We start from the raw sequence: 27,853 nt of genomic DNA, 5'->3' as shown, positions 1-27,853 counted from the left end.
CGAATAACAAATAGTATAAGAACGAACAAAATGTTCTGTTTTAAGATTGATTGTACAACTCTTCTAAATATGATTGAACTATTGAATTGTACATTTTGTCAATTGTTCTTTAAAATGTTATGCTTTTGTGAAGACTACTGATGTTCAGCGTTTTAAAAACTACAATGTGAATTGTGAGCAGCGAAGCAGCATTACGTTGTATGGGGCATCAAGGAAGAAATCCAACATACCTCATGATAAACTAATGCACCTGCCAGAGATCAATAGACATGTGTAAACTGCCAAGGAAAAGGCTAGTGTGGTGGGCAACAAGATGATTTATTGCAAAACATAAAACAAAGATCAACCTGGCATGTTTTAATGAAAAGAATAAAGGAATATAAATCTGTTTTTAAAAAACTTAATGAAATGAGAAGCTGCCTCTGGAAAACGGTCTGAAAGATCTCATCTTGTGAGAAACGCAAGGACACGGACTCCTGAATACGGCGTCTTCTCCTGGTGTTTGTAAAGTTGGCGCGATCACAGAGGTGGGGTCAAACCTGAGGGCACACAGATGATGTTCACGGAGGAAGAGCGATGAGTGGGTATCAGCCTCAGTGTCACATTTGATCAACAAAGGGGACAGCCTGATGTAAAGAAATGTTTATAGCGTTAAAGTGGAAGAATGTATTATGTGCTGACATTTGGAGTGACACTACACTGTGAATGAGATGGGTTCACTGTCCAAACCACTGTTAGGATCAGGAGTCAGTTGTGTAAAGCACTGAGCCTAGTCACTTGGCTCGTATTTGATCATATTCATAATTGTTAGTTGCTTCTCTGGGTGCCCTGTGGTAGGTTGTGTACTAGGCTCTACCACAGGTTTAGCTGCTGGAGTGTACCAGTTACTCCGTGGGAGAAAGAGGAAACTTTCTGCTCCCATAAAGATGGGAGCTGTACTTAAGAAAGCTGTACTCTGTCCTGTAGAGTTGCTATGAGTTGAAGTCAACTTGAAAGTTAGGTTTGGTCTTCTTACTGTTGTTAGAGGGCATTGGTGGTTCATTTGTAAAATTCCTGCCTCCCACAAACCTAGGTTCAATTCCTGGTCAGGTACCTCAAATGCAGCCACCATAGTGGAACTTTGATGTTGAGCTTTTGGGTTAAGACAGGCTAAGAAGAAAAGCCTGTTGGTCTCCTGAAAATCAGCCATTAAAAACCATATGGATCAGCATATCACTGAACTGTAATATAGAAATGATTAAATTTGTATATGGTCTGTTGTGGATAGTCTTAACAACAGCAATAACAATAGTTACTGTTACTGCATTCATTAAGCAAGATTGTGAATAGGCTTAATTTCATTATTGTTATGGACTGAATTATGTGCCTCCAAAATAAGTATTGCAATCTTTGCCCCTGTGCTTGTGGATATAATACCTATTTGGGGAAGGGGACTTTCTTTGTTTTGTTAATGAGACCATACCAGTATACCAAAAACACAAGAGCAAAGTCAATGTCATTGTGATTATTCTGATTCAAAACGACCCTATATAGGGTTTATGAGGCATAAATCTTTACTGGAACAAATAGGCTCATTGTTCTCCTGTGAAGTAGTTGGTGGATTTGAACCACCAGCCTTTCGGCTAGCAGTCTACTGCTAACCCAGCAGCCTTCCCAGGCCTCCTTAGAGCAGTGGTTCTCAACCTGTGGGTCGCGACCCCTTTGGGAGGTCAAATGACTCTCTCACAGGGCTTGCCCGATTCATAACAGTAGCAAAATTACAGTTATAAAATAGAAACAAAAATAATTTTATGGTTGGGCAGTCAACACAACATGTGGAACTGTATTAAAAGGCTGCGGCATTAGGAAAACTGAGAACCACTGCCTTAGAGTATCCAGAACCTCATCATTTTTGACTTATAGGCAGCAGCATAGATGCAGACATGTAACACAAGTTGGGGTGAGGGACTTGGGAAATAGATGCCACATGAAGATTGACAAAGGGGTTAAGGAACTTGGTAATTGAGGAGCTGAAAGACACAAGGATCCTTTCTAAGAGGCAATAAAGAGAACCTTTCTTTATAGCCTGTGATTTGAATATGGAACAAGGGGGCATGACAATAATAATAAAAAAAATCTGTTACCAAATGAAAGGACCTTAAAATACCCAAGTCAAATTCTAACAGTTTGAAAAGAGATAAAGAACTCTACAATACTGGTAGGAAACTTTAATAAGCCACTTCCAGTGAAGGGTAGAACAACAAGAAAGACACTCTCAACAAAGACACAGAAAACCTAAACACAGTCCATCAATTTGATCTCAAAATGATAGGTAGATAGATAGATAGATAGATAGATAGATAACTGTGTTAGGCCACAAAGCAAACACAGTCAATTTTAAAACATCAAAATATCTCAAGGCATCTTTTCAGATCACAACGCTATAAAATTTGAAATTAGCGATAGGAGTCAACGGGAACCAACCTTGGAAGTTGAGTAAACACCCTGCTTAACAACTGCTAGGAAATAGAAGAGATAAAAAATGAAGTAAAAAAAATTAACTTGACTCAAACAAGATTTATAGCATACCCAAACCCTTGGGACACAGCAAGAACAGTGCTCAGAGGGAAATTTATAGAAATAAATACACACTGAAAAATAAAGAAGAACCCACATCTCAACCTTCATCTAATATCCCCAACGATTCGGAAAAACAAGAACAACAACAAAACAAACCACTTATCATTGAGCCAGTTTTAGCTCATCACAAACACTATCTAAACTATCTGAGACTGTAAATCTTTATAGGATCAGACAGCCTCATCTTTATTCTGTGGAGCAGCTAGCTGGTGGGTTTGAACCTGGCACTTAAAGCACCCCAACACATTATAGTGCCATCAGGGTAGCCAAATAAGCCAACACTCACCTGAAATACAGGAACAGTGAAGATTAGGACAGAAATAAATGAAACGGAAAATAAGCAGAACAAAAATATCAAACATGACATCAGAGAGCTTGTTGTTAGGTGTCATTAAGTTGGTTCTGACTCATCACAACCCTGCGCACAAGGGAGCAAAACACTGCCAGTCCTGTACCATGGTCACAATTGTTCTTACGTTTGAGCCTATTGTTGCAGCCACTGTGTCAATCCGTCTTGTCTGGGGCCTTCCTCTTTTCCACTGCCCGCCCCTCTTCTTTACCAAGCATGATGTGCTTTTCCAGGGACCAGACTCTCCTGAAAACATGTCCAAAGTCCTTGAGACGAAGTTTCCCGTCCTTGCCTGTGAGGAGCACTCTGGCCATACTGCTTCCAAGACAGCTGAGTTTGTTCTTTTGGCAGTCCTTGGTACTTTCTCTATTCTTCACCAACACCATGATTCAGACAAACTGGTTCATCTTTGGTCTTCCCTAATCAACGCTCAACTTTCACGTGCTTATGAGGCAATGGAAAATAACATGGCACGGGTCAGGAGCACCTTAGTCCTCAAAGTAATTTTCTTACTTTTCAACACTCTAAAGAGGTCATGTGTAGCTGATTTGCCCAATGTAAAACGTCTTCGATCTCTTGACTGCTGCGTCCATGAGCATTGATTGTGAACCCAAGCAAGATTAATTCCTTGACAACACCTGTCTTTTCTCAGTTTATCGTGTTGCTGCTGGATCCAGTTAGGATTTTGGCCGCCTTTACATTGGGTGTAATCCATACTGAAGGCTGTAATCCTGGATCGTCATCAACCAGTGCTGCAAATCCTCGTTTTTAACAAGCAAGGTTGTGTCCTCTGCCTATCACAGCTTGTTAATAAGGCTTCCTCCAATCCTGGTGCCACATTCTTCTACACATAATCCAGTTTTTCAGTTTATTTGCTTAGCATACAGGTTGAATACGTTTGGTGAGAGGCTACAACCTCGACGCACACCTTTCCTGATCCTGACCCATGCAGTATTCCCTTGTTTAGTTTGCACAGCTGCCTTTTGGTCCACGTGCAGGTTCCTCAGCCCAATCAAGTGTTCTGGAATTCCTATTCTTCTCACATAGTTGAATGTCATAGCATAGTAAATAAAACACAAGTATAAATCTTCCTGGTATTCTTTGCTTTCAGCCAAGATCCTTTAACCTCCTCTTCTGAGTCCAGCCTGACCATGTGGCAGCTCATTGTCAGTGTACGACTGCAACCATTGTTGGATAATCTCCAGCAAAAATTCATTTACATGAGATATCAATGAAATAGCTCTATCATTTGAGCATTATGTTGGGTCACTTTTCTTTGGCTTGGATATAAGTGCGAACCTCTTCCAATCAGCTGGCCAAGTAGCTGTCTCTGCACTTTGGCAAAGATATTATGCAGGAGCATAGTATGTTCACCATGCAGATACCATGCATGTATATATCCTGAAGGGTATAACTAGGACTAAAACTACCAACCGCCCTCTACTTTTTAGGAAATAGTGAGTTTTGAGTGATTTTTATCTTTGTTTTCAAGATATTTTGTTACAAGATTGTCTTCTTTAATTTAAATGCTGTCGACTTAATTTCTGAAAACTGCCGTGCTGTCACGAGCCTCATGTCCTTGAGTTGGCTCAAGTCTAGCACTGAGGGGTAACGACACACGCGTGCTATGTCTTGATGGCCCTGCACAGACTGCAGTTCTTGTAGAAGTAGCTGAAGATTATTGACTCATGAAATCAACCTATTGTGATCTAAAGCATCTAAATAGTAGGCCCCGCTCCAGAGCATGGATTCAAGAGTCGAACAAAACAGCTTAGCCCACGTGCTTTGCATTTGTGTCTTCTGCTTTGCAAGCTGTAAGACCGTGGAAAATGTACGTGAATTCTAAGACTCAGTATTATCTACAATGAGAAAAGAGTTCCTATTTCATACTATTGTGATCCTTAATTGAAACAATATACATAATGCATCCACACAATTCTCAGGATAAACTTAACTGGTTGCCATCAAATTATTGTGAATCACGGCAACCCTGTCTTTAAAAAAAATCATTTTATTAGAGGTTCATACGACTCTTATCACCATCCATACTTAGATCATTTGTGTAAAGCACATTTGTACATTCATTGCCCTCATCATTCTCAAAACATTTGCTCTCCACTTAAGCCCCTGGTATCAGGTCCTCATTTTTTCTCCTCCCTCCCCGCTCCCTCCTCCCTCATGAACCCTTGATAATTTATAAATTATTATTTTGTCATATCTTTCCCTGTCCAATATCTCCCTTCACCCACTTTTCTGTTGTTCGCCCACCAGGGAGGAGGTCACATGTAGATCCTTGTAATCAGTTCCCTCTTTCCAACCCACCCTCCCTATACTTTTCCACTATCGCCACTCACACCCCTGGTCCTGAAGGGATCATACATCCTGGATTCCCTGTGTTTCCAGTTCCTATCTGTACCAGTGTACATCTTCTGGTCTAGCCAGACTTGCAAAGTAGAATTCGGATCATGATAGTGGAGGAGGAAGAAGCATTTAGGAACTGGAGGAAAGTTGTATTTTTCATTGTTGCTACATCGCACACTGACTGGTTTGTCTCCTCCCTGAGACCCTTCTGCAGACTTCACTGGAAAACACTCCTAAAGGCCAACAAACAATCCTTGACTAACTACAAGCTTTTCTTTCTTGTTGTGTTGTGTTTTGTTTTTTTGTCATTGGTTTGTTGTTGTTTTGTTGTATTTTGTTGCTTGGTTTTACTCTGTCTTGTTTTTGTGCATGTTATTATCTCTGCAGGTCTGTCTAAATAAGATAGGCTGGATGAACAATCTGGAGGAGAAAACAATGGGACTGATAGTTCCAGGGGGATATGGGAGAGGGGGAGGTGGGGAGAAAGGTAGTGGTGTTCACAAACCCAGGGAAAAGAGAACAACAAGTGATCCAAATGGGTGGTGAGGAGGAGGTGGGAAGCCTGGTAGGGCATGATCAAGGGTAATGTAACAAAGAGGAATTGCTGAAACCCTGGTCGAGACTGAGCATGATACTGGGACAGGAGGAAAGTCAAGGGAAATAGAGGAAAGAGTTAGGAGGCAAAGGGCATTTATAGAGGTCTAAATAAAGACATGTACATATGAAAATATGTTTATATATAAGGATGGGGAAATAGATCTATGTGCATACATTTATAGGTTTAGTATTAAGGTAGCAGAAGGACATTGGGCCTCTACTCAAGTACTCCCTCAATGCAAGAGTACTTTTTGGCATTCTGTGATGCTCCCCTTCCCAACACAACTGCTGAAGACAAAGTGGGTAAATAAGCAAATGCTGTGAAGAAACATGATGGTGCCCGGCTATCAAAAGAGATAGCGTCTGTGGTCTAAAAGGCTTAAAGGTAAACAAGCGGCCATCTAGCTCAGAAGCAACAAAGCTCACATGGAAGAAGCACACCAGCCTGTGTGATCACGAGGTGCCGAAGAGATCCATTATCAGGCATCAAAGAACAAAAAATCGTATCATTGTGTGCTCACCTCCATAATATGATTGCTGAAGACAAATGGTTGCATAAGCAAATGTGGCTAAGAAAGCTGATGGTGCCCGGCTATCAAAAGATATAGTGTCTGGGGTCTTAAAAGTTTGAAGGTAAACACGCAGCCATCTCGCTCAGAAGCAACAAAGCCCACATGGAAGAAGCACACCAGCCTGTGCGATCATGAGGGATAGAAGGGATCAGGTATCAGGCATCATCAGAACAAAAAATTCTTACCATAGTGAATGAGGCGGGGAGTGTGAAGTGGAGACCCAAAGCACATTCGTAGGCCACTGGACATCCCTTAATTGGGGGACCATGCCCTGGCCCCAAAGTCCAACTTCAGCATTCCCTTGGGACCTCGCTGCTCCATTCCCTTGCTGTACTGTTGCACCCCTTAGTGTTTTGCCTCCATATGGCGGCATCTGATCAGGTGCAATTCCCACACTGTGTCTCTGGTGTTGTCCCCTATAGGGCTATAGGTCAGTGAGCGGCGTCATGTCTCATAGCGGGTCTGTCCACGTGGTCCTCTGTGGACTGGCTGCTCTAATTGGGAACATCGTCCTCACGGCCTAGTGGGCCAGGATGTGCTCCACTCTCATCTCCTGCCCCTTCATCTGCTCCCTTGTGCTCGATCAGGTATGTCCCTCTCCTGGAGCTGCAGATTCAATGCCGTCCTTTGAAACAAATTCTTCTGGGCAGAGGGGCAGATGTCACGTAGTAGTGGAATTGGGGCTGGCCCTCCAGACCCTGTCTTACAGAGTAGAATATCCCATAAGTTTTTCTTGCCTTTTAAACTATAGAGATCTCTAGAGAAAACTATAACCTTTAGGTTAGCATTTGAGCCCAAATTATTCAGGCTACTTAGGGCCTCAGTACCTACTAGGCTCCCAATAAAAGCTGAAAAACAACAATTGTCAGGAGAATACAACAAAATTCTTAGATGCTAACTTGAATGGGATTAATGGGGGAACCGAGGGTAAAACAATAAAGTCATCATATTTCAGAGAAAAAATACTTGCCTCGACATGAATATGAAAGTGTTGACATTTTCAATATAGCACATAAAACTAGACAACTAAAGATGCCATTCAGTTAGCATTCTGAAGTAAAATGTTTAGCACAAGAATAGAGAATGAAGCCAAGCAGTGATGATACACACATGCACACTTTTATAGCAATACTGATAGTTGACCCAAAATATGACAAACAATAATAGACAGTGGATATGGGAGTTGAGGAAAATGTTTTGAGGTTCTTTGAAGGATAGCAGCCAGACAGCAGTGACATAGATGGGGTTGCTCCTGTAATATTTAACTTCTGCAGGCCCTGGAAACTAGAAAACGAATCTATGTTGATGGACGATAAATAGAGAGAAGGAATATTACAAGCATAAAAGTCATTCTTTCCAGATAGACAAAGTCCAGCAATGTGTGTATGCCTCACATGATTTTACGTAAACACAGTTTTTAATGTGTGCGTGTTTTAAGTTCAGGATACCTCACGTTGCTTCAGGTCACAACTTCCCGACTGGTACCACTCAGACAGCGTAGAGCTGTGTGGCAGTGACATCATCTGTCAACTTGAGCAAAGGGGTGGAGTCTAGCCTGCCAATAAGGTCATAGCCAATCATGCCTCTGTGTAGGCATGGCCTTCTCCTGAGGATTCTGGGAACTGCTGTCTTCCTCTCTGGAGGCAGGACACGCACTCTCTTTCTGCTTCACATTCTGTTGACAATCCACATGAAGCTGTGCTGATGGCAGCCAGAGGGCTGGAGCTGGAGGAGCAACATGGAGAGCTGCAGCAGCGCTGAGATGCTTGCACAAGACTTTCCCCCCACTGGCCTGTGGTCTTCCTGCTTTCAGCATCATTGCACCTGCTGTGTGAGTTTGTAGAAGGATTTATGGACTAGTATTGGACATATGGAATAGTATTGAACTTATGGGCTAATATCGAACTTATGGACTTGATCTGAACGGGGCCGGAATATTTTCTTAATATGCAAATACTCTTTGATATAAAGCTCTCTCTTGCACATACATGAGTGTCCCTAAATTTGTTCTGTAGTCAACCCTGACGAATGTAAGCTGTCTAGAGATAAAGGCTGCTTCAGGCCTGGGGGTGGCTTTGGAAGGGTCTGGATGTTTACACGGAGTGGTTAATCATTCTGGGAAATCAGCCACCATCTACACACTAGATATGAAACAGGTTTAAAAGTCCCTGAACTGGCAAGTGCCTTTTACTCTCCCGAGCCCTAACTTCAGTTATTTCCCTTACATGTGCTACAGGTCCCTGGCACTTCCGGCTTAATATCACAAAACCCATCACTTAACAGCTCAAAGATTACTGTCAGGGACACGAAAACCGAGATACCTTTTTTGTTTGTCATATTAAAAAAATGAAATGCTTGATGGCATCTAGGATTGGCAGTAGGAAAATTCCCTCATGCCTGACCGACGGCAGTACAAATTACTGTCTTTCTGTTACATAATTTTGTAATATGAAAAAGAAGTCATAAAATGTCCATTGTCTTTTGATCCAATAAATACTCATAAGAATTTATTGTGGTTGTACAAATGATTGTACAACTTACTGGCTTGTGTGATATGTGGATTAAGTGCCAATAAAAGTGTTAAAAAGAAAAATTTATCTTAAGGAAATAGTCATGAATGCGTGCAAAGATTTCTCCAGGAATATTTTTACAAAATGCTTAACAATAAGGGTTTGAGTAAAAATCAAAACAAAACAATTTTGATACATCTTTAAAGTGGATTACTATGTCACAATGTGTTGCAAGATAATATTTAATAATATAGGGAGGTATTAATTATATATGGATTAATAAATAAAGTGTATATGGCAATGTGTGTAGCATAAACCCAGGTAGGAAACAAACACAAAAAATGCATGTTTTTTAATAGAAAGATATGGTTATTAAAGACATACCAAATGTTAATAGTGGTTAACTTTGGATGCTGTGCTTTTGTACATTTACCAAATTGCATTCAGTGAACATATGTTACTTTAGAGAGAGCAAACCACGGTGCAGACTGAGAAGGTGAAGTCAGTCTGGCCACTTACTAGATTGGAATAACAGACGCTTGAGACAGCCGCAAGTTAACAGAAAACAAAGTCCCTCTCACGCAGGCACTGCGGCTATAAAATGCCATAGCATTTCGTTGAGCGACTGCCTTTTCACTCACTGAATAACTTTGTTCCCCAAACCTGAGACGGTCACAGCTTTTCTTGTGAAATAATGTCCGTGACAATGGTGCATCGTACTCTTGCCTTGAGGGCTGCGGTCACCTTGAGGGCGAGAAGCAGCCTTGCTTTTCAACCCTGTGGAGCTGGAGCTGGGGTTTCTGAACTTAACATTCCATGCCCACAGGACCTTGGCTCCTCTGGGCTCCACCATATCCCTCAGCTCTGTGGGAGCCCATCAGAATGCTGCGTCATGGAGATTGCACCCAAACCCCACCCTCCGCCACCACCAATGCGAACTTCAACTTTGTATATTTTTGGATAGAAACCGCCATGGTGCCTATGGTCTGAAGTCCCTCTCGCTGCAACATGTGAAAACCTTTGTTTTATCAGACTGCAGTTTCAATCCTAGTGGTGGTAGGCCAAGTGAACTGAGGCATTTATAAAAATTTATCATCTGGAAGGAGTAAAGGTACTTTGAACAAATGTATGTGTATTTTAGAAACAAACATACATGTCCTCTCCTTAGTACATATCTAAGGGTCAGTAAGAGCAGTTAACAACTTTGAACCCTTACTTTAAATATATATTTTTTTATTTTAACAATTTATTGGGGCTGATACAATTCTTTTCACAGTTCATACATATACATACATCAATTGTATAAAGCACATCTGTACAGTCTTTGCCCTAATCATTTTTTTCTCTTTTCTTCTTTTACATTTTATTAGGGACTCATACAACTCTTACCACAATCCATACATATACATACATCAATTGTATAAAGCACATCCATACATTCCCTGCCCCAATCATTCTCAAGGCATTTGCTCTCCACTTAAGCCCCTTGCATCAGGTCCTCTTTTTTTTTCCCCCCCACTCTCTCCCCATTCCCCCCTCCCTCATATGCCCTTGGTAATTTATACATCGTTGTTTTGTCATATCTTGCCCTATCCGGAGTCTCCCTTCCCCCCTTCTCTGCTGTCCCTCTCCCAGGGAAGAGGTCACATGTGGATCCTTGTAATCAGTTCCCCCTTTCCAACCCACTCACCCTCCACTCTCCCAGCATCGTCCCTCACACCCTTGGTCCTGAAGGTATCATCCACCCTGGATTCCCTGTACCTCCAACCCTCATATGCACCAGTGTACAGCCTCTGTCCTATCCAGCCCTGCAAGGTAGAATTCCGATCATGGTAGTTGGGGGGAGGAAGCATCCAGGATCCGGGGGAAAGCTGTGTTCTTCATCGATACTACCTCACACCCTAATTAACACATCTCCTCTCCTAAACCCCTCTATGAGGGGATCTCCATTGGTCGACACTTGGGCCTTGGGTCTCCACTCTGCACTTCCCCCTTCATTTAATATGATATATATATACATACATATATACATATACATATACATATACACATATATACACATACATACACACACTTATATCTTTTTTTTTTTTGTATGATGCCTTATACCTGATCCCTTGGGCACCTCGTGATCGCACTGGCCGGTGTGCTTCTTCCGTGTGGGTTTATTTGCTTCTGAGCTAGATGGCCACTTGTTCACCTTCAAGCCTTTAAGACCCCAGACACTATCTCTTTTGATAGCCGGGCACCATCAGCTTTCTTCACCACATTTGCTTATGCACCCATTTGTCTTCAGCGATCCTATCATGGAGGTGTGCAGTCAATGATATGATTTTTTGTTCTTTGATGCCTGGTAACTGATCCCTTTGGGACCACTCGATCACACAGGCTGGTGTGTTCTTCCATGTGGACTTTGTTGCTTCTGAGCTAGATGGCCGCTTGTTTATCTTCAAGCCTTTAAGACCCCAGTCACTATCTCTTTTGATAGCCGGGCACCATCAGCTTTCTTCACCACATTTACTTGTTCACCCACTTTGGCTCCAGCCGTTGTGTCGGGAGAGTGAGCATCATCGAGTTCCAATTTAATAAAAGAAGGTATTCATGCATTGAGGGAGTGTTTGAGTAGAGGCCCAAGGTCCTTCCGCCACCTTAATACTTGACCTATAAATATAGACACATAGATCTATTTCCCCATCCTCCTATATATATTTGCATGTACATGTCTTTGTCTAGACCTCCATGAATGCCCTTTGACTCCTAGCTCTTTCCTCCATCTCCCTTGACTTTCCTCCTGCCCTACTACCATGCTTCATTGCCACCTGGGCTAGAGTATACCTCTTCTCTAAGCAACCTTACCCTTGATCATTTCCCACCAGGCCTGCCACTCTCCCTTCTCTACCATTTGGGGTCCCATGTTTTTCCCTTGTCCCTGGGTTTGTTAACACCACTTCCTTACCCCCTCTTCCCCCCCACCCCAAGTCCCCCCAGAACTGTCGGTCCCGTTGTTTTTCCTCCAGATAGTTCATCCAGCCTGTCCTATTCAGACAGACCTGTGGAGTCACTAACATGCACGAAAACTAGACAGAGGAAAACAAAGCAACAGTATACAACCAGACAACAAAACAACAAAAACAAACCACTGATAAAGAACAGAACAAAACAGTTCACAAGAGAAAAGCTTGTAGTTAGTTCAGGGATCGTTTGCTGGCCCTTAGGAGCGTTTTCCAGTCCAGTCTGTTGGGGCACCACGCCCTGGCCCCAAAGTCCACTTTCAGCATTCCCTGGGGACCTTGCCACTCCATTCCCTTGCTGTTCCGCTGCACTCCCCCAGTGATTTGCCTCGGTGTGGTGGGATCAGGTCAGGTGCAATTCCCACACTGTGTCTCCGGTGCTGTCCCCTGTATCGCCCTTAGTCACTGAGGGGCATCATGTCTCATAGTAGGGCCAGCCATGTTGTTCTCTCTGTGGACTGGCTGCTCTACTCAGGAACATCATCATCACGGCCTGGTGGGCCAGGCTGTGCTCCACTCTCTCCTCCTGCCCCTTCATCTGCTCCCGTGTGCTCTGATCAAATATGTCCATCTCCCAGAGCTGCAGAGTCAATGTCATCCTTTGGAACAAATTCTTTTCGGGGGAGGGGCAGGAATCCACTTAATTTATGGTGCTGGGGCCAGCCTCCCAGACCTCTCCACCGGTTCCCTCCTCCACGCCGGGATATTGCATTCACACCTTGCGACACTGGGTTGAAGTCTGGTCCCACTTTCCCTGTGGAGATATAAACAATACCCTCCCCTTGGGTGGATTAATGCCCCATGACCCCACTACCCTTTTCTTCCTTGTATTCATCCTTTTGTACTTTAAATATTTTAAAGGTGTCATTTCATTTAATCTTCACAACTTTATGAGGAAGCTTGTAATTTCCACCTGTTTTAGAAATGAGGACTCTTGAAGAAAGCTTAAATAATATTCCTGTGGTGACATAGCATGTGTGGGAGGCAGGATTTAAATATTCCTGATGCCATCTGGTGCCAACATTCACATTCTTCGTTACTTGTCCTAATTTGCTGCTGCATTTCCTAAGTTATCTAGAAAATCCTTTAAGGAGTACCAAAGAGACAAAGATTCATCATGGCTTTACCTAAGGTCCTTGTAATGAAATGTTATCCCTTTGGTTATCTCTGCCGAACTGGAGAAAGTGTTCCAAAGCTGTTAAATGTCCAAATGCCATACCACTCCACTATACGAGGGGGTAACCCCCCCACCCCGACCCCTACCCCCCAAAAAGGAAAAGAGCTCTGCTGGACGGAGCTTTCATAGTATACATTTTCCCCACTAGGCGAGCATGGAGCAACTCGCTCTGAGTTAGTGCACCCAGTGCTGCCGCCTGGGAAGGTTCTCTCTGGTCACAGTGAATTTTTTTGTAAAAGCAGTTTCACCTGAGCCTCATTCTTTGTGATGGCCGATTTAAGAGAACAGCTTGCGGCTGTTAAATTTTGTTTTCTGCTTGGGAAAATGCTACAGAAACTGTTGTGATGTTGAACACAGCTTACAGGGACAGCACTACTGGACAAACTTAAGTGTACGAGTGGTTCTCTCATTTCAGAAAAGGTGAAATGTCAATTGATGACAAACCTCGTTCTGGACGTCTGTCAGCTTCCTGAACAGACAAAAATATTGACTTGTAGCGCATTTGGAGTTCATTCCACAAGGTCAAACTGTTAATCAAGTTCTCTATTTAGAGATTCTGAGAAGATTGTCACTATGTGACAAAAAAGGCATGATCTGTGGTAGGTGGGGGACTGGTTTTGCCACCACCACAAAAAGCTCACGCAGTCATCTCAGTATGTCAGTTTTTGGCAAAAAAACAACAACAAACAAACCCAGTTTGCCTTTCTTGCCCTACGCACCGCACCTTACTTACCTGACTTTGCTCCCTGCGACTTCTTTTAGTTTCCATGAATGAAGAGGTACATGAAAGGACAGCTACTTAATGACATCGAAGAGGTGAAGAGAAAAAACAAGGGAGGTGCTGTCAGCCATCCAAACAGATGAGTTTGAGGAATGTTTCCAAGAATGGAATCACAGATTTGACAAATAAATTAAGTGTAATGGAGAATAATTTGAAGGTGACAAGGTTGCTTTGAAATTTTTTTTATTTTGGGGGGTATCCCCTCATAATCCTTAACTAGAAGGTTCTCTAGCTCTGTGGGTTAGCAAACCACCTGCCCTAAGCCCGCCTCCTGCCCTGAGGTGTTCAGCTTCCTCACTCCCTAGCCTACAGAGCTTGCAGTTCAGCGTGGTAGTTACATAATCTATTGTCATTTTGAGACTTAAGAGTGAAAGGGTGGAGTTTTGCCTGTCAATCAGGTTGCAGCGTGATGACCTTATTTGAAGACGCTAAGGAAATAAATAGCTCATTGGAGGCGGGAACACATGCTCACTCCCTACGAGACATTATTGACTACAAGCCTGATACAGCTGCGCTGATGCAGCCAGAGCCCAGAACTAGAGGAGCCACGTGGAGACCCACACCAGAACTGAGATGCTTCTACAGCCACTGGATCCACAAGACTTTCCACCCACTGGCCTGTGATCTTCCTGCACTCAGCATCATTGCATGTGTTTTGAGAGACTGAAGAGGAATTTGTAGATTGGTATCGGACATATGGGCTAATATTGGACTTATGGACTTGATCTGGACTGGACTGGGATGTTTTCTCAATATTCAATTGTTCTTTTATATAGAACTCTGTCTTACACACATGTGAATGTCTCTGGATTTGTATCTCTCGTCAACCCAGACTAACACTCAGCTCTCTTGTGCACTTGGTGCTACTTTATCTGTTGCTACCGCTTCTTCACCACTTCACGGTTTTGGGGGGCCAAAGGATGTACTCTGCTCTTAGCTCTTCTTTCTTGGTGACCTTCCATTCCTCTTTTAGAGATTCCATAATTCATTCACATCCAGCAGAATTGTACATTTGCTACCACAATCCATTTCCAAACATTCTTCTTCTATATGTACCTCTTGATATCACCCCTACACTTGACCACCACCTCCCCCCAAACCCTATTCTACTTGCTGACTCTACAGGTTCATCATTCCTGGTTTTTATTCCTCCCAAAATAAAACAAACATATACCGTGACTTCAAGAGGGTGGCCCCCAAGGAGGTAACACTCCAGAGACACCCCCTTAATATGTCCATTCAAAAACAAAACAATACAAAACCCCCAATACATAAGATTTTGGAAACCAGCTCAGGTCCAGCATGCACCCTGCAGGGAACCAGCTGACAAGTTTTCACTGTTCAAGTCAGGCTTCTGCCTTTGATGTTCTGTATTCAACAATGCCTTCTGTCTAGTGGCCAGTTTCTTCCTGCCCCTCAGTTACGCATAAAGAGAGTTCACTGGGGGTTTGTTTCCTGTCTGGTTCCAGCAATGAGTCTAGGGCTCCCACTGTCACCAATAGCCTGCAAACCAGATGCTCACCATTTAGATTTTCTCCTTCCACTTCGGATTGTATGCTTCACAGTCATTGGTGATTGGTAAAGGTGGACTTAGTTGACATCGCACTTAGATGGCTGCTTGTTCGAGGCAAGCCTGTAAGTACCCAGACGCTATTTTATCTGGTAGCTGGGCAGAGATGCCTCATTTTAAACCCAGTAGAATGACACAACGAACTAATCCCTTCATTGGAGTTTCATATACCCGATTTGCATGCTTCCATGTTGTCACTTGGTGGAGTTACAGACTATGGCTTGCACAGTTACTATTTTGGAACTATATCGTCTATGTTTCTGTATCAAGGAAATGTTTGCTTCTTATTCTTGAGCCAAACTCAGCCCTGGCAGGGTCATTCTCTTCTCTAGAGGAAGAAATGCAAGTGAGCGCCAGGTTTCCCTGAACAGACTTCTGTGCTTTTGGGAAACCTGTGCCCTCATCGAGAGCCAGAATTTGGATGTATATCCTTTGATGGATTGGTGGAGGGAAAAATGAAAATTGAAAGTCACTCATTTCCTTCATTGATATTAGTGTCAAATAAAAGGGTTATTTAAAATTAAATTCATCATCTTTATATGCTTACTATTTGCAAACACTGAATGAAGACATAGTTGTGGATCCTTGCATGTTGTTCTCTGTTACCAACATGTCTGTCTCCTATCATGATTCACTAAATATGAACCAAAATATTAATGCTAGCCGTGAGCATCAGGAGCTAAAGAAAGGGGTCGGAGCAAAGTGCTAGGAGTATGACCTCTAGGCCAGGCAGCTCTGGGTTGTGTTTCTGGCTTAAAAGCATGGGGCTTTACTAATACATCTGTGCTCTATTTTCTGTTATGCGGCAATAACCACAGCACCTTATTTTGAGGATTAAATGAAATAGTCTAAATAAAAGCTAAAGAGCTACCTGATGCCTAATGAACAGAGTCAGTGAATGTGAGCCAGTATTATATGATAATTTCATGGTTCTGTTTAAAAAATTTAACTCTTACTTGGAAGCTGCTTATTTCCTTCAGGATCACTGATGACTCATTTGTTCTCAGAATATGAATCACTAAGAACACTAAGAGAACAAATTGTTCAGAATATTATTTATACCTGTTAAGTGTCAGAAATATTAACTTTTATTAATTTAGCTTCTGAGCATTTACTGAATACCTACCACGTCTTTTCTTTTTTTTGGTACTTTGAAAAGTTTATTATATACCAATCTATAGTATACTAATATTTAATAATAATAAAGCCTCCCAACACATTGAAATATCTTATAAATAACATAAGAAAATAAAATGTTCATTTGTTGCAAATGGGATTAAATTAACCAGCACATGATACCATTTGTATGTCTGCCCTGCAGTATATATGAACTCTAATAACGAGAGTGGCCATGAGAAAAAGTGGTGCTTATTATTCGGCACTGTGATGTTCCTTTACATGATTCACAGGTTGATATGTTCAGGTTAGTCATTTTAAAAGTAAAGCACCAACTGTGTTTTTATGGTAGTGTAGAAGAGCATAAGGAGCCCTCGTGGTGCTGTTGGGTAAGCTTTGGATGCCAAGGTTGACAGTTCAAATCCACCAACTGTTCCTTGAGAGAAAGATGAGACTATCCTGTAAAGATTTGCAGCTTCTGAAACGTTACTTGAGGTCATTGTGACTCAGAATACAAGATACAACTGTGACTTCAGGGGGCTTATGGTTGGGGATAAAAAGCAAGCATAGCTTTGTTATAAACAGTCACTGTTTTGTCTGAGACGTAGATGTATCATAATTGTTGATGCAATGGCAGATCACAAAATGATTGGATACATTATTTTGTTTCTTCATTGCACCCTTTCTGGCAATATGACTCTTTAAAGCAACAGTATAAAATAGTAAATATACGAGGGAGGCTTCAAAAAGTTCATGGAAAAACAGAACTAAAAGAAAATGGAATTTTCTCAGGGTTTTTTTTTTTGAAGCCCCCTCATGTGAGTACTGTTCTAGAGCAGAAGTCATGTAGGTCCTCAAAGAAGAGACAGCGATTCCAGTGGAGGAATCCAGGTCCTGGGGAAGAGAGATGTAAGGTCTGGCGAGGGGGAAATTAGAGAGAATGCGTTCCAGGAGGAAACACTGTGTGAGCAAGAGCTTAGAGAGCAACTGTGGTTTTGAGAGGGCAGAGCAAATAGAAATGGGTCTTATTTTATACTTCATGTTGAGGAGCAAAGGCAAGTGGAGCTGGATTCAAAGGCCAGAGCCCAGTTGCAGAGGGAATGGCAGGCTGCAATGTCTGGTTAGTCCTGTGGGGGGAGTAGTTGGAGGTGTTGAGCAAGGGAGGGTGAAGTGAAAGTAGTCTCTTAGTGAGGTGTTTGGACAGAGGTGTTCAAGATGGCTTAGATGGGAGAAAGAAGGATGAAATCAAAGCAACCCATTCAAAGACTTCAGGTGTTATGTTACAGTGTGTGAGAAAAGCCTGAAGTACAATTGGTAGCAGATAGAAGAAGAAAGGAGCTCATTTGCAGTAGAGAAGTAACCAGTGGGGCTTTGGAGACTGATATTATTTGCACATTAAGATATTACTTAGATATTAGATATTACCAATCCCAACTACGTGGACAGCCACCCCTCCCCCCAGAAGAATTTACTTCAGAGGACAGCACTGAATCTGCAGCTCAGGGAGAGGGATATGTCTGATCAGAGCACACAGGAGCACATGAAGGGGGAGGGAGAGAGAGTGGAGTGCATCCTGGCCCACCAAGCCTTGAGGATGATATCCCCCTGTGTCGTGTCACAGTGAGGGACACAACATCCCTCACTGACTAATAGCCCTACAGAAGACAACACTGGAGACACAGTGTGGGAATTGCGCCCGGTCTGACCCCACCACACCAAGGCAAAACCCTAAGGGTGTGGAATAGAACACCAAGGGGAACAGCATTGAAGTCCCCAGGGAATACCAAAAATAGACTTTGGGGCCAGGGCGTGGCACCCTATCAGACTCATCCAGAGACTATTCCTAATGGTCAACAAACAGACCTTGAACTGTTTACAGGCTTTTCTTCTTTTTTGTCATTCGTTTTCTTGTTGTTGTTGGCATTTTGGTTTCTTTTGTTGCTTTGTTTTGCTGTCTTTTTTGGGTGCATCTTATTATCCCTGAAGGTCAATCTAGATAAGATAGTTGGGATAAACAATCTGGAGGAGGAAACAATGGGACTGATGGTTCCAGGGGGACATGGGAAAGGGGCAGATGGGGGAAAGGAAATAATGTTAACCAACTCAGGGACAAGGGAACAAATGACCTAAAATCCATGACAAGAAGTGTGTAAGAGACTGGGTAGGGCTTGATCAAGGGCAATGTAACTGAGAAGAATTACTGAAACCCAAATGAAGACTGAGCATGATAGTGGGACAAGAGGAAAGTAAAAGGAAATAGAGGAAAGAACTAGGAGGCAAAGGGCATATATAGAAGTCTAAATACAGGCATGTATATATGGAAATATATTTATATATGATGATGGGGAAATATATTTGTGCATATATTTATAGGCTTAGTATAAAGGTAGCAGATGGACATTGGGCCTCCTCTCAAGTACTCCCTCAATGCAAGAACACTTTGTTCTATTAACCTGGCATTCCATGATGCTTACTTTCCCGACACGAACACTGAAGACAAATGTGTGCATAAGCAAATGTGGTGAAGAAAGTTGATGGTGTCTGGCTATCAAAAGAGATAGCATCTGGAGTCTTAAAGGCTTGAAGGTAAACAAGCGGCCATCTAGCTCAGAAGCAACAAAGCCTACATGGAAGAAGCACACCAGCCTGCGTGATCAAGAGGTGCTGAAGGGTTCAGTTATCAGGCATCAAAGAACAAAAAAAATCATATCATTGTGAATGAGGGGGAGTGCAGATTGGGGACCCAAAGCCCATTTGTTGGCCACTGGACATCCCCTTACAGAAGGGTCGTGGGGAGGAGATGAGCCAGTCAGGGTGCAGTATAGCAATGATGAAACATACAATTTTCGTCTAGTTCTTAAATGCTTCCTCCTCCCCACTGTCATCATCTCAATCCAACAATTCTGGCTAGACCAGAGGATGTACACTGGTACAGGTAGGAACTTGAAACACTAGGAATCCAGGACAGATCCCTTCAGAACCAGTGGTAAGAGTGGTGATACCAGGAGGGTGGAGGAAAGGTGGGGTGCAAAGGGAGAACCGATTACAAAGATATACATATAACCTCCTCCCTGGGGGACAGTCAGCAGAAAAGTGGGTGAAGGGAGACGTTGGACAGTGTAAGATATGACAAAATAATAATTTATAAATTATCAAGTGTTGATGAGGGATGGGGGAGTGGGAAGGGAGGGGGAAAATGAGGAGCTGATACTAAGGGCTCAAATAGAAAGCAAATGTTTTGAGAATGATGAGGGCAACAAATGAACAAATGTGCTTGACACAAATGTATGTAAGGATGTATGTATGTATGGATTGTGATAAGAGTTGTACGAGCTCCCCATAAAATGGTTTTGAAAAAAGAATAAAAGTAAATTTGGGGATTTCTCCCTAATTGAATACATTAATCACAGGAGAGAAAGATGCTACTTGTACTTTAAAGATCTAAGAGAGTCAGGTTTGGCGCATAGAAGGATGGTGGCTCTGAGGCAGAGACGGAAGAGGCCAGGAGAACACCTTCGCAGGGAACCACATGTGCAGTGTCTACAGGTAACGTTAGATATGATGGACAACTTTTGGAGAAAAGTAAAAATAGGACCTCGGGATTCTACCATTTAGCTAACACAAGTGACCTTCCTTTTCCTGTGTCTTCTTTTGCCCCGTGGTCCTCATCCATATGCCACCTATCTACAACGTACCCGCTGTTCTGTATTATTTGAACTAGTGTTCTTTCCACAGTCTTATTATTTTAAATATAATTGGACATTCTTATTAGGACTTTCCTCTTAGTCCTACATATCCCCCTGCCTATTCTGTGACTCAGCATACATCTGGAGCTGTCTGAACCTAGAGGTGTTGTAGGGGGTGTTCATTCTTGTGACTCTAGAGCATGGAAGCTTAAAATGCTTACTGATTGAAAACAGTATTGATCACAAACATCAATTCCTGGAATTTTTTATATGGAAGTTGCTACCAGAAGCATTTGCATGACAGGGTTGTTGGGTTTGTTTGTTTGTTTGTTTGTTTGTTTTGCCTTCTGTTGAGTTGTTTCATTATCTTCCTGAGGCCCAAACCCCTGTGTAAAAGGATATCAGACCCCTTTTGCAGGACATCTAGGTGGCAGTGTAACAGGGAGGAGTGAGAGGAACACACTGGAAGGCAATGAAAAGTCAGTGTTTCCCTTTGGTTGTAAGGTGACGTGGAAGTTGATTTGTGACTCAAAGTGACCCCACGTGACAGAGGAGAGCTGCACACCAGGGTATTCTCGGCTGTAATCTTTTGTGAGAACAGATTGCCAGTCAGGAAAAGTTACAGAAAGAGCTCTTTTGTTCTTTATCATTATATGGAGGAAGGAAGGCTGCCCCACTGGGAAATGTTGCCGGTCATTAATGAGCAGCAGGTGTTGGCTTGGGTAGCTTTGCCTGAATCTTCAGCCTAGAGGTAATCGAGGTGTGCCGTCGTTAAAAAGGATGGCATTGACCCTCAGTGGATTTGACACTGAGTGACGTAACCATGTAAGGAGTTTATGGCAGCTATAAGAACAGCTCAGTGACACCAGTGGAAGCACAGACTCCTGGTCGCCTCCTTTACCATCCTGAGCTGTGACGCTCAGCCTTGAGGGTGCTGCGTGGCTGCCACAGTGTCATCCATTGCATCCTCCTTTCAGGCCGGACGCCAGGGGAAAGCAAGGGCAGAGACGAAAGGGCTTTTCTGTGACATCAAACCTTTACAAAGCTTCCTGGAATCCCTATCCAGCAACTTTTACTTAGACCAGATTGGCTGTAACTATATCAAATTTCTACCCCTAACCACAAGGGAAGAAGGTTAGAAGTTTTTAATCAGGTCCATCCATTGCTGCTTCTAACACAGCTGTGATTCCGTTAGCCAGGGAGAAGCGATGCTGGTTAGCCAACCAGCATATCTACCACAACCCCCAAATGGCAGACTGAAGATGCTCCTAACAGCCTGTTCTTTGAGGTGCTGTAAGGCAGGCCTTGGTATATATTACACAGATGAAGAAAGAGAAAGATGGGAATCTTCAAGGAGCCCATGAATAGCTATGCACATGATTTAATTCTTGTGCAATATAATGTTACTGTGTGCTATAAAAGCTAGCCACCAACGGAGCATTACATCTTAGAATGCCGTGCGACTCTGGTCAAAGTAACATTCATGGTTACTGACGGGGGAGGAAAGGCGGGGCTGGGAAGAAGGGGTAAGAGAGGAAGGTGTTGAGCATGACCTCAAAGTTTGTCCCTCCAGGAAAGGGGCAGGTAGAAAGCCAGTGTTCTGGAATAGAGAGCAGAGCTGGAGCAGTAGCTTCATGAGTCTTACGGAGGAATGGAGCCAGGACCTGCACCTGCCGCAAGGCCTTGGCCTATTTCAGGCTCCTTAATCCACTTGGAATTCCATTAATGATATTTGGGCAGGGTTCACCATTCCTGTGTTGTGTTTGTTTGTGCAAATACAGCCAAGAAACAGGAAACATAAGGAGGAAGTGGGATGAGTGCTGTTACATTATTGAGACTGAAATCAATGTCTTGCAACAAAATTTTACGGGTTGTTGAGTGAGAAGCTAAGCTATTTGGTAAATTTTCACCCAAATCAGACTCCAAAATTATCTCTGAAAATAATATTTTTTCTTATTCCATCTTTTATCTTTCGCCCTCTGTCTCTCTCTCTTATACCAGGTATCAAATTGTCGTGGAAATAATCCAAGCGACTACAATTAGCAGCTTTCCCCAGCTGAAGAGGCACAAGGGTAAGAACCAATGACGTTTTCTTCAGGGACACCTTTTAAAGGTTGCGAGGTCTATTCGCAGGATCCTCTCTCCTGTCAAATGTTTGACAGCCACATGCGTTCTTCCAGCTTTGTATTTAAAGATTCCAGATGTATTCAAAGAACGAAAATGATTACAATAATACACCAGGGAAAGTAAAAAATAGTCATAATATATATAAAGTTGTATTCATTGGAGACATATTACTTCTGTTTTTAAAATGAAAGATGATTTTATAATTTATTTCTTATCTTGAAACTTAATATTAGTATTCATCAACAGTACTGTATTGAAATATAATCTTGATAGCCATTTAAGTTACCCCCAATGCATTGATGCTTCATAATTTACTGAACCTGTTTTCCTTTGTTAAGCATTTGGATTGTTAATAACTTTTTTCTTTCTGCCACTCTTCCATAGTAGATGCTTTACAATCTGCTCTCTGGTTTTTCGCCCCCCTTGTTTGTGTCTCTCACCCAGGAGAGAGTCTGAGGGTTACTGCAGGAATAAGATTACTCTCAACTCCTTTTGAGTTTCCCCAATGGTGGCATATTCCTCAATCCATGGAGGGGATTTAATATCTCCAGTTGCAGAATAGGTCTTGATTCGAAGCTCAGAAGCAAACATCACTTCCACCTTGCAGACGAGACTTGCTGTGACTACCTGTCAGGGAGCAGAGTCATGAAAGAACAGGGAAGAGTTGGCCAGACACTTACCTGGTACTTGCACGTATCTAGCTGGCACACAGAGGCAAAAGGAAGCTTTTAAGAGTTAGACACTTTCCTTGAGTTACTGACAGAAGGCAGGGGCTGTGTTAAAGAGAGAGAGAGAGAGAAATGCAGATACAGGCTTTGAAGAGACACCAGTTTGGAATCTCAGCTCACAGTGAGGAAAATTGTACAATTGTGTTCATTCAACAAATGTTTACCGAGCTCTTACTTAGTAGGTGAAAAGGATGCAGCAGTGAAAGTAATACAGTTCTGTGGCCTCTAGTCCGTCCCTAGGCTGAGTAGTAGTCAAATGATAAACCCCATGTTGGGGTGCTGTGAGCCTGCTGGTGGTTAGCTGATTTGTACTCCCCACCAACCTTTGTGTATCAGCGGAACTGTGTCATAGGGTTTTCAAGGCTGTAACTTTTCAGAAGTCGGTACAAACCAGAAAAAACTGCCTTTGCACCAATTCAGACTCATAGGCCTGCCCCTGTGGATTCCCTAGAGTGTAAATCTTTATGGGAACAGAAAGCCTCATCTTTCTCCCACATAGCGGCTGGTGGTTTTGAACTGCTGACCTTGTGATTAACAGCTGAAAGCAGGACTATATCCTGAGATGCCTCTAGGTGGGTTTGAATCGACAGCCTAGCATATAGTAACCCAGTGCTTAACCATTTGCGTCATCCAGGAACTTCTGTAATATGTGCTTTAGCATAAGATAGGGCATCAGACAGGGGTGGGGTGGTGGTGCTGGTGGGAGGTAGGGAATGCTAGTTCAACTAGAAGGGAGGCATAGTTTGCATTCCCAGATGGTGACCTGTAAGTAAAGACTTGGAGGTATCTGATGAAGGACCTGTGCAGAAGCCTGAGGCCGAAGTATGCAGGGCTTGTGGGAGTTGGCCGGAGTGTGGCAGAAAAGCCTGAGTTAGGACGCGAAGCCAAACAAAAGACCAGAAGCGAGATCACGAATCACCTTGCAAGTGACTGTAGCATGTCTGGCTTTCCCTCTGAGTGAGGAGGAAGTCTGGAGGCTTTCGGAGCTAAGGAGCCGTGATCAGCTGAATTCTTTCAAGAGCAGGGGCCTCACCTGGTGCTCATTGGGCTTGCACAGCATCTACTTAGCGCTCCTATTTTCAAGGGCATGCTAGAGAGTTCTTGTCACCCTCTCTTTCTGCCACTTTTTTTTTTTACATGAGTTCTGTCAGAAACACATCTTCCTATGTTGTGTTATATTGGTACATTCTCAGTGTCAGAAGACCCTTCTTAGCTCGCACATACCTTTTCTCTTGAAGCTGTCCTTACTGCCTTGGCTATTCTGGTCTCTTTATTTTTAAACTGCCTCAGGGAGAAGATCAACACATTGAGAAATGGAGAGTGACTGCTAACGGTTTGGGGTATCTTTTTGGGGATGAGGACAGTGTTTTAGATTGTGGTGATGAGTGTACTTCTACTCTTTCAAAAACAAACAGCCTCGCTGCCAGGGGCCAATGCTGACTCATAGCGACCCAGGGGTAGAAATCCCAGTCTTTCTCCTGTCGAGCTGCTGGTGGTTTTGAACCGGTGACTATGCAGATCGCAGCCCAATGTAGTGGTGAAATTTATGGCATGTGAATTATATCCCAATAATGGTGCTGCAGTCCAGCTGTCATTCATAGTTCAGACCCACCAGCTGCTCTGCGGATGTGGCTGTCTGTAACAGGGCACCCTGGAAACCATGTGAGGCTGTTCTCTTCATCCCACAGGGTCCTACCCTATGAATTGGAATTGAGTCGGTGGTGGTGATTTGGTTTTAAAGCTATTTTTTTTTACAAAAGAACGAGGAAATGGAGATGGAAGAAATCAATTCCGTTCAAGGCAAAGCTTATTTAAGCATTTCAAGGATAGAGTCCAGAGCACCAGGAAGGATCCCAGGTGATGTAATGGATTAAACATTGAACTGCTACCCCTAAGGTCAGTGGTTCAAAGCTACCACCCACTCCTTGGGTGAAAGATGAAGCTTTTTACTCCCTTAAAGCTTTACAATCTTGTGAGCACACAGGGGCAGTTCTGCCCTACCCTCTAGGGTCACTGTGAGTCAGATTTTACTCAATATCAGTAAGTTTGGGTTTAGTTTTAGGTTTTTTGGGTGGTGGTGGTGGTGGTATGTGTCCAAAGCTGTGTGTGTGTGTGTGTGTGTGTGTGTGTGTGTGAGAGAGAGAGAGAGAGAGAGAGAGAGAGAGAGAGAGAGAGAGAGAGAGAGAGAGAGAGAGAATGAGAATGAAGCTAGAGCATTGCTGTTCAATATAACTTTCTGTGGCGTTGGAAGTACTTTATACTTGTGCTGTCAAATATGATAGCCACTAACTACATGTAGATATTGGCTGAACCTTTGGAAAATCATTGGTATGACTGAGAAAGTTAATTTTTAGTTTTAATAGTTGTCTGTGATTGGCAGCTACTGAACTGGGCAATCAAGAGAGTATTAGAAACTTCATGGCCTCTTTATTCAGTGACTAAATGAAACAGCATGTCCAAGTACCTAGCATAATAGAGGCAAAAGCCATTACTTAGTAAAACTGGAATTGAATAATAAGTAAACTATTTTTATGTGAAATTCAGCATTATGCCAAAATGGAAGATGACCATCCCATATCACAAAGTGGGGCGTCACTACATTATTAATTACACAACTGCCAAATTGTATCTGTACCTAGCTGTGTCAAACCACTGAGGTTTATGGCCCAACCACTTGCCACATAACCTTAACCATCTTGCTTTACAACTTGGTCTTTATTATTCCTAGACATATATTGTTAATGTACAAAATATGAGGGGGCTTCCAAAAAAGTTTGTGGAAAAGTGGAATGAAAAGATAGTGGAATTTCCCCACAAAATTTTTAAAGCCCCTTCTTGGTCAGATAGTAGGTGCTTTCTTATTGTGGGAATGCGAAAGGTTGGCCAGCGGGATAGCTAATAAATGTAGAGTAGGTGCAGCTGTCCATAAACTTGTCTGTAAATCAACCCCGTACTAAGAAATTTCAGAAAGTTTGTGGGGGAAATTCTGCTGTTTTGGGTGAGCTTTTTGAAGTTCCATCATCTCTATGTAAAGCTGGTACTGTGTTCCCAATTGTCAGAGCACAGCAATGAGTGACTTCCTCTACTTCTTTCTACCATCTGCTGTCCCACCTTTCAGTTTTGATTTTAAGACATACTGTGTATGGTAGTGTCGTGGGTATGTGTTGGGCTGCAATCCACAAGGTTGTCAGTTTGAAACCACCAGCTGCCCCAATGGAGAACTACGGGGCTTTCTATTTGGTTCTCTCTCAACGTTGTTCTCGTTATTTGGACCTCTTGTTGTTCAATATAGTGTTGAGGATTGATATTTTTATTTCTATCAAGGAGGCTGGTTAAATATTTACCAGGATCGAATTGAATCTGTAGTTTGCTTTGAGTGCTATTGATATCTTCTCAGTATAAAGCCTTTCGACTTGTAACCATGGAACATGCTTCCACTTAACGTATTTTTTTCATGTCATTCTTGGCAGTCCCCTCACAGTACTGCCACGTATCTCACGTCCTCCCTGTTTCCTGACTCTGGTCCTCTTTATTTCATAACCCTCTGAACTTGGTCCTTGGGGTACATGCTTATTGTAAGGTGTGTGGACCTCACTAGTGTTATTGTGCCCCATATGGAGCTGCCTAGTGTCTGGCCGCAAATTGAGCAATGGAAAGTGAGGTTGGTTCCAGATCTGAAGAGTTACTAAGGGCCATGTACTTGAGGGTTCGACTAGTTTCTGTCAGACCAGTAAGCCGGATCTCTTTATGATTTTGAGTTTTGTTCTGCATCCCCCCACCCCACCCCCTGCATTTAGGGACCTTCTGCTATGATCCTTTTCAGATCAGTTGGTAGGGGTTCTTCTGTTCTCAGGGTTGTTGAGACTGCTATTTTTGTGGTCCACTCATCCATTGTACTAGTGTGTCCTTTCTACATGCCTTTCCACTTTCATTACGTTTCCTTCCTCTGGATGGGGAGGAACCAATCGTTGCACCTTAAGTGGTTGTTCCTGAGCTTTTACGACTCCAATCACTGTCCACCAACCTAGGCTGTTTGAATTTTGTCTTTGGGAACTGTGCTATGCTAATGGACTGTGGTGTTCCCTGAGACAATGGGACTGGTCTCCCAAGCCCAGCGACTATTCCCTCAGGTGCTTGGCTCTGTCTGAGATACGTTTTCATAAGCATTACCCCCTGTATGTGCTGCCACATTCATGAATATATTTGCAGCCAACATAAATACACATATGCAAATATTCTCTGCCAACCCTCCGCACATTCATGGGTAAGTTCCCACTCTCTCTCCCACACCTTTTCAGGCTTCGTGTCTATTGGTGCATTTAGTCTTATGTCATAACTGTTGCAGGAATGTGTACAGAACATCATTTGACTCTTCCCTTTAATTCATGCACTCCTTCCTGCTGTCTTTTTTGCCTCTTTCATATTTTTCCAACTTCCTTCTAACTATTTTGCTTTCTGCTTCATTCAAGTTAACACACATCTGCCTTCTTGTCAGTAATTTACCCTCCCCCGTTCTCACCCACGTTAACCATCAAAAAGTGTTTCTTTTTGTGTGAAACTGTTTTCTTGGTACGGCACAACAGTGGTCTCAAACAATGCTTGTTCATTTCTGATGGACTAATTTCATTCAGCATAACGTCCTCCAGATT

At 42.8% G+C, this 27,853-nt stretch overlaps 1 protein-coding gene across 4 annotated transcripts in view; it reads left to right on the top strand.

Moving 5' to 3' along the window:
• The window catches only part of SNX25 (sorting nexin 25), a 151,442-nt gene that overhangs the window by 70,388 nt on the left and 53,201 nt on the right, over positions 1-27,853 (top strand). For all 4 annotated transcript variants that reach the window (XM_075556813.1, XM_075556812.1, XM_075556811.1 and 1 more), the window contains one exon: positions 22,351-22,421. In XM_075556813.1, the coding sequence (XP_075412928.1) occupies positions 22,351-22,421 (71 nt within the window). The remainder of the gene's footprint in view (positions 1-22,350; positions 22,422-27,853) is intronic.

This window comes from Tenrec ecaudatus, chromosome 8 (genome assembly GCF_050624435.1).
Source record: "Tenrec ecaudatus isolate mTenEca1 chromosome 8, mTenEca1.hap1, whole genome shotgun sequence".
In the NCBI taxonomy this organism is placed as follows: domain Eukaryota; kingdom Metazoa; phylum Chordata; class Mammalia; order Afrosoricida; family Tenrecidae; genus Tenrec; species Tenrec ecaudatus.
Note: the sequence above shows the minus strand (reverse complement) of the source record. Positions and strands in the feature narration are given on the sequence as shown.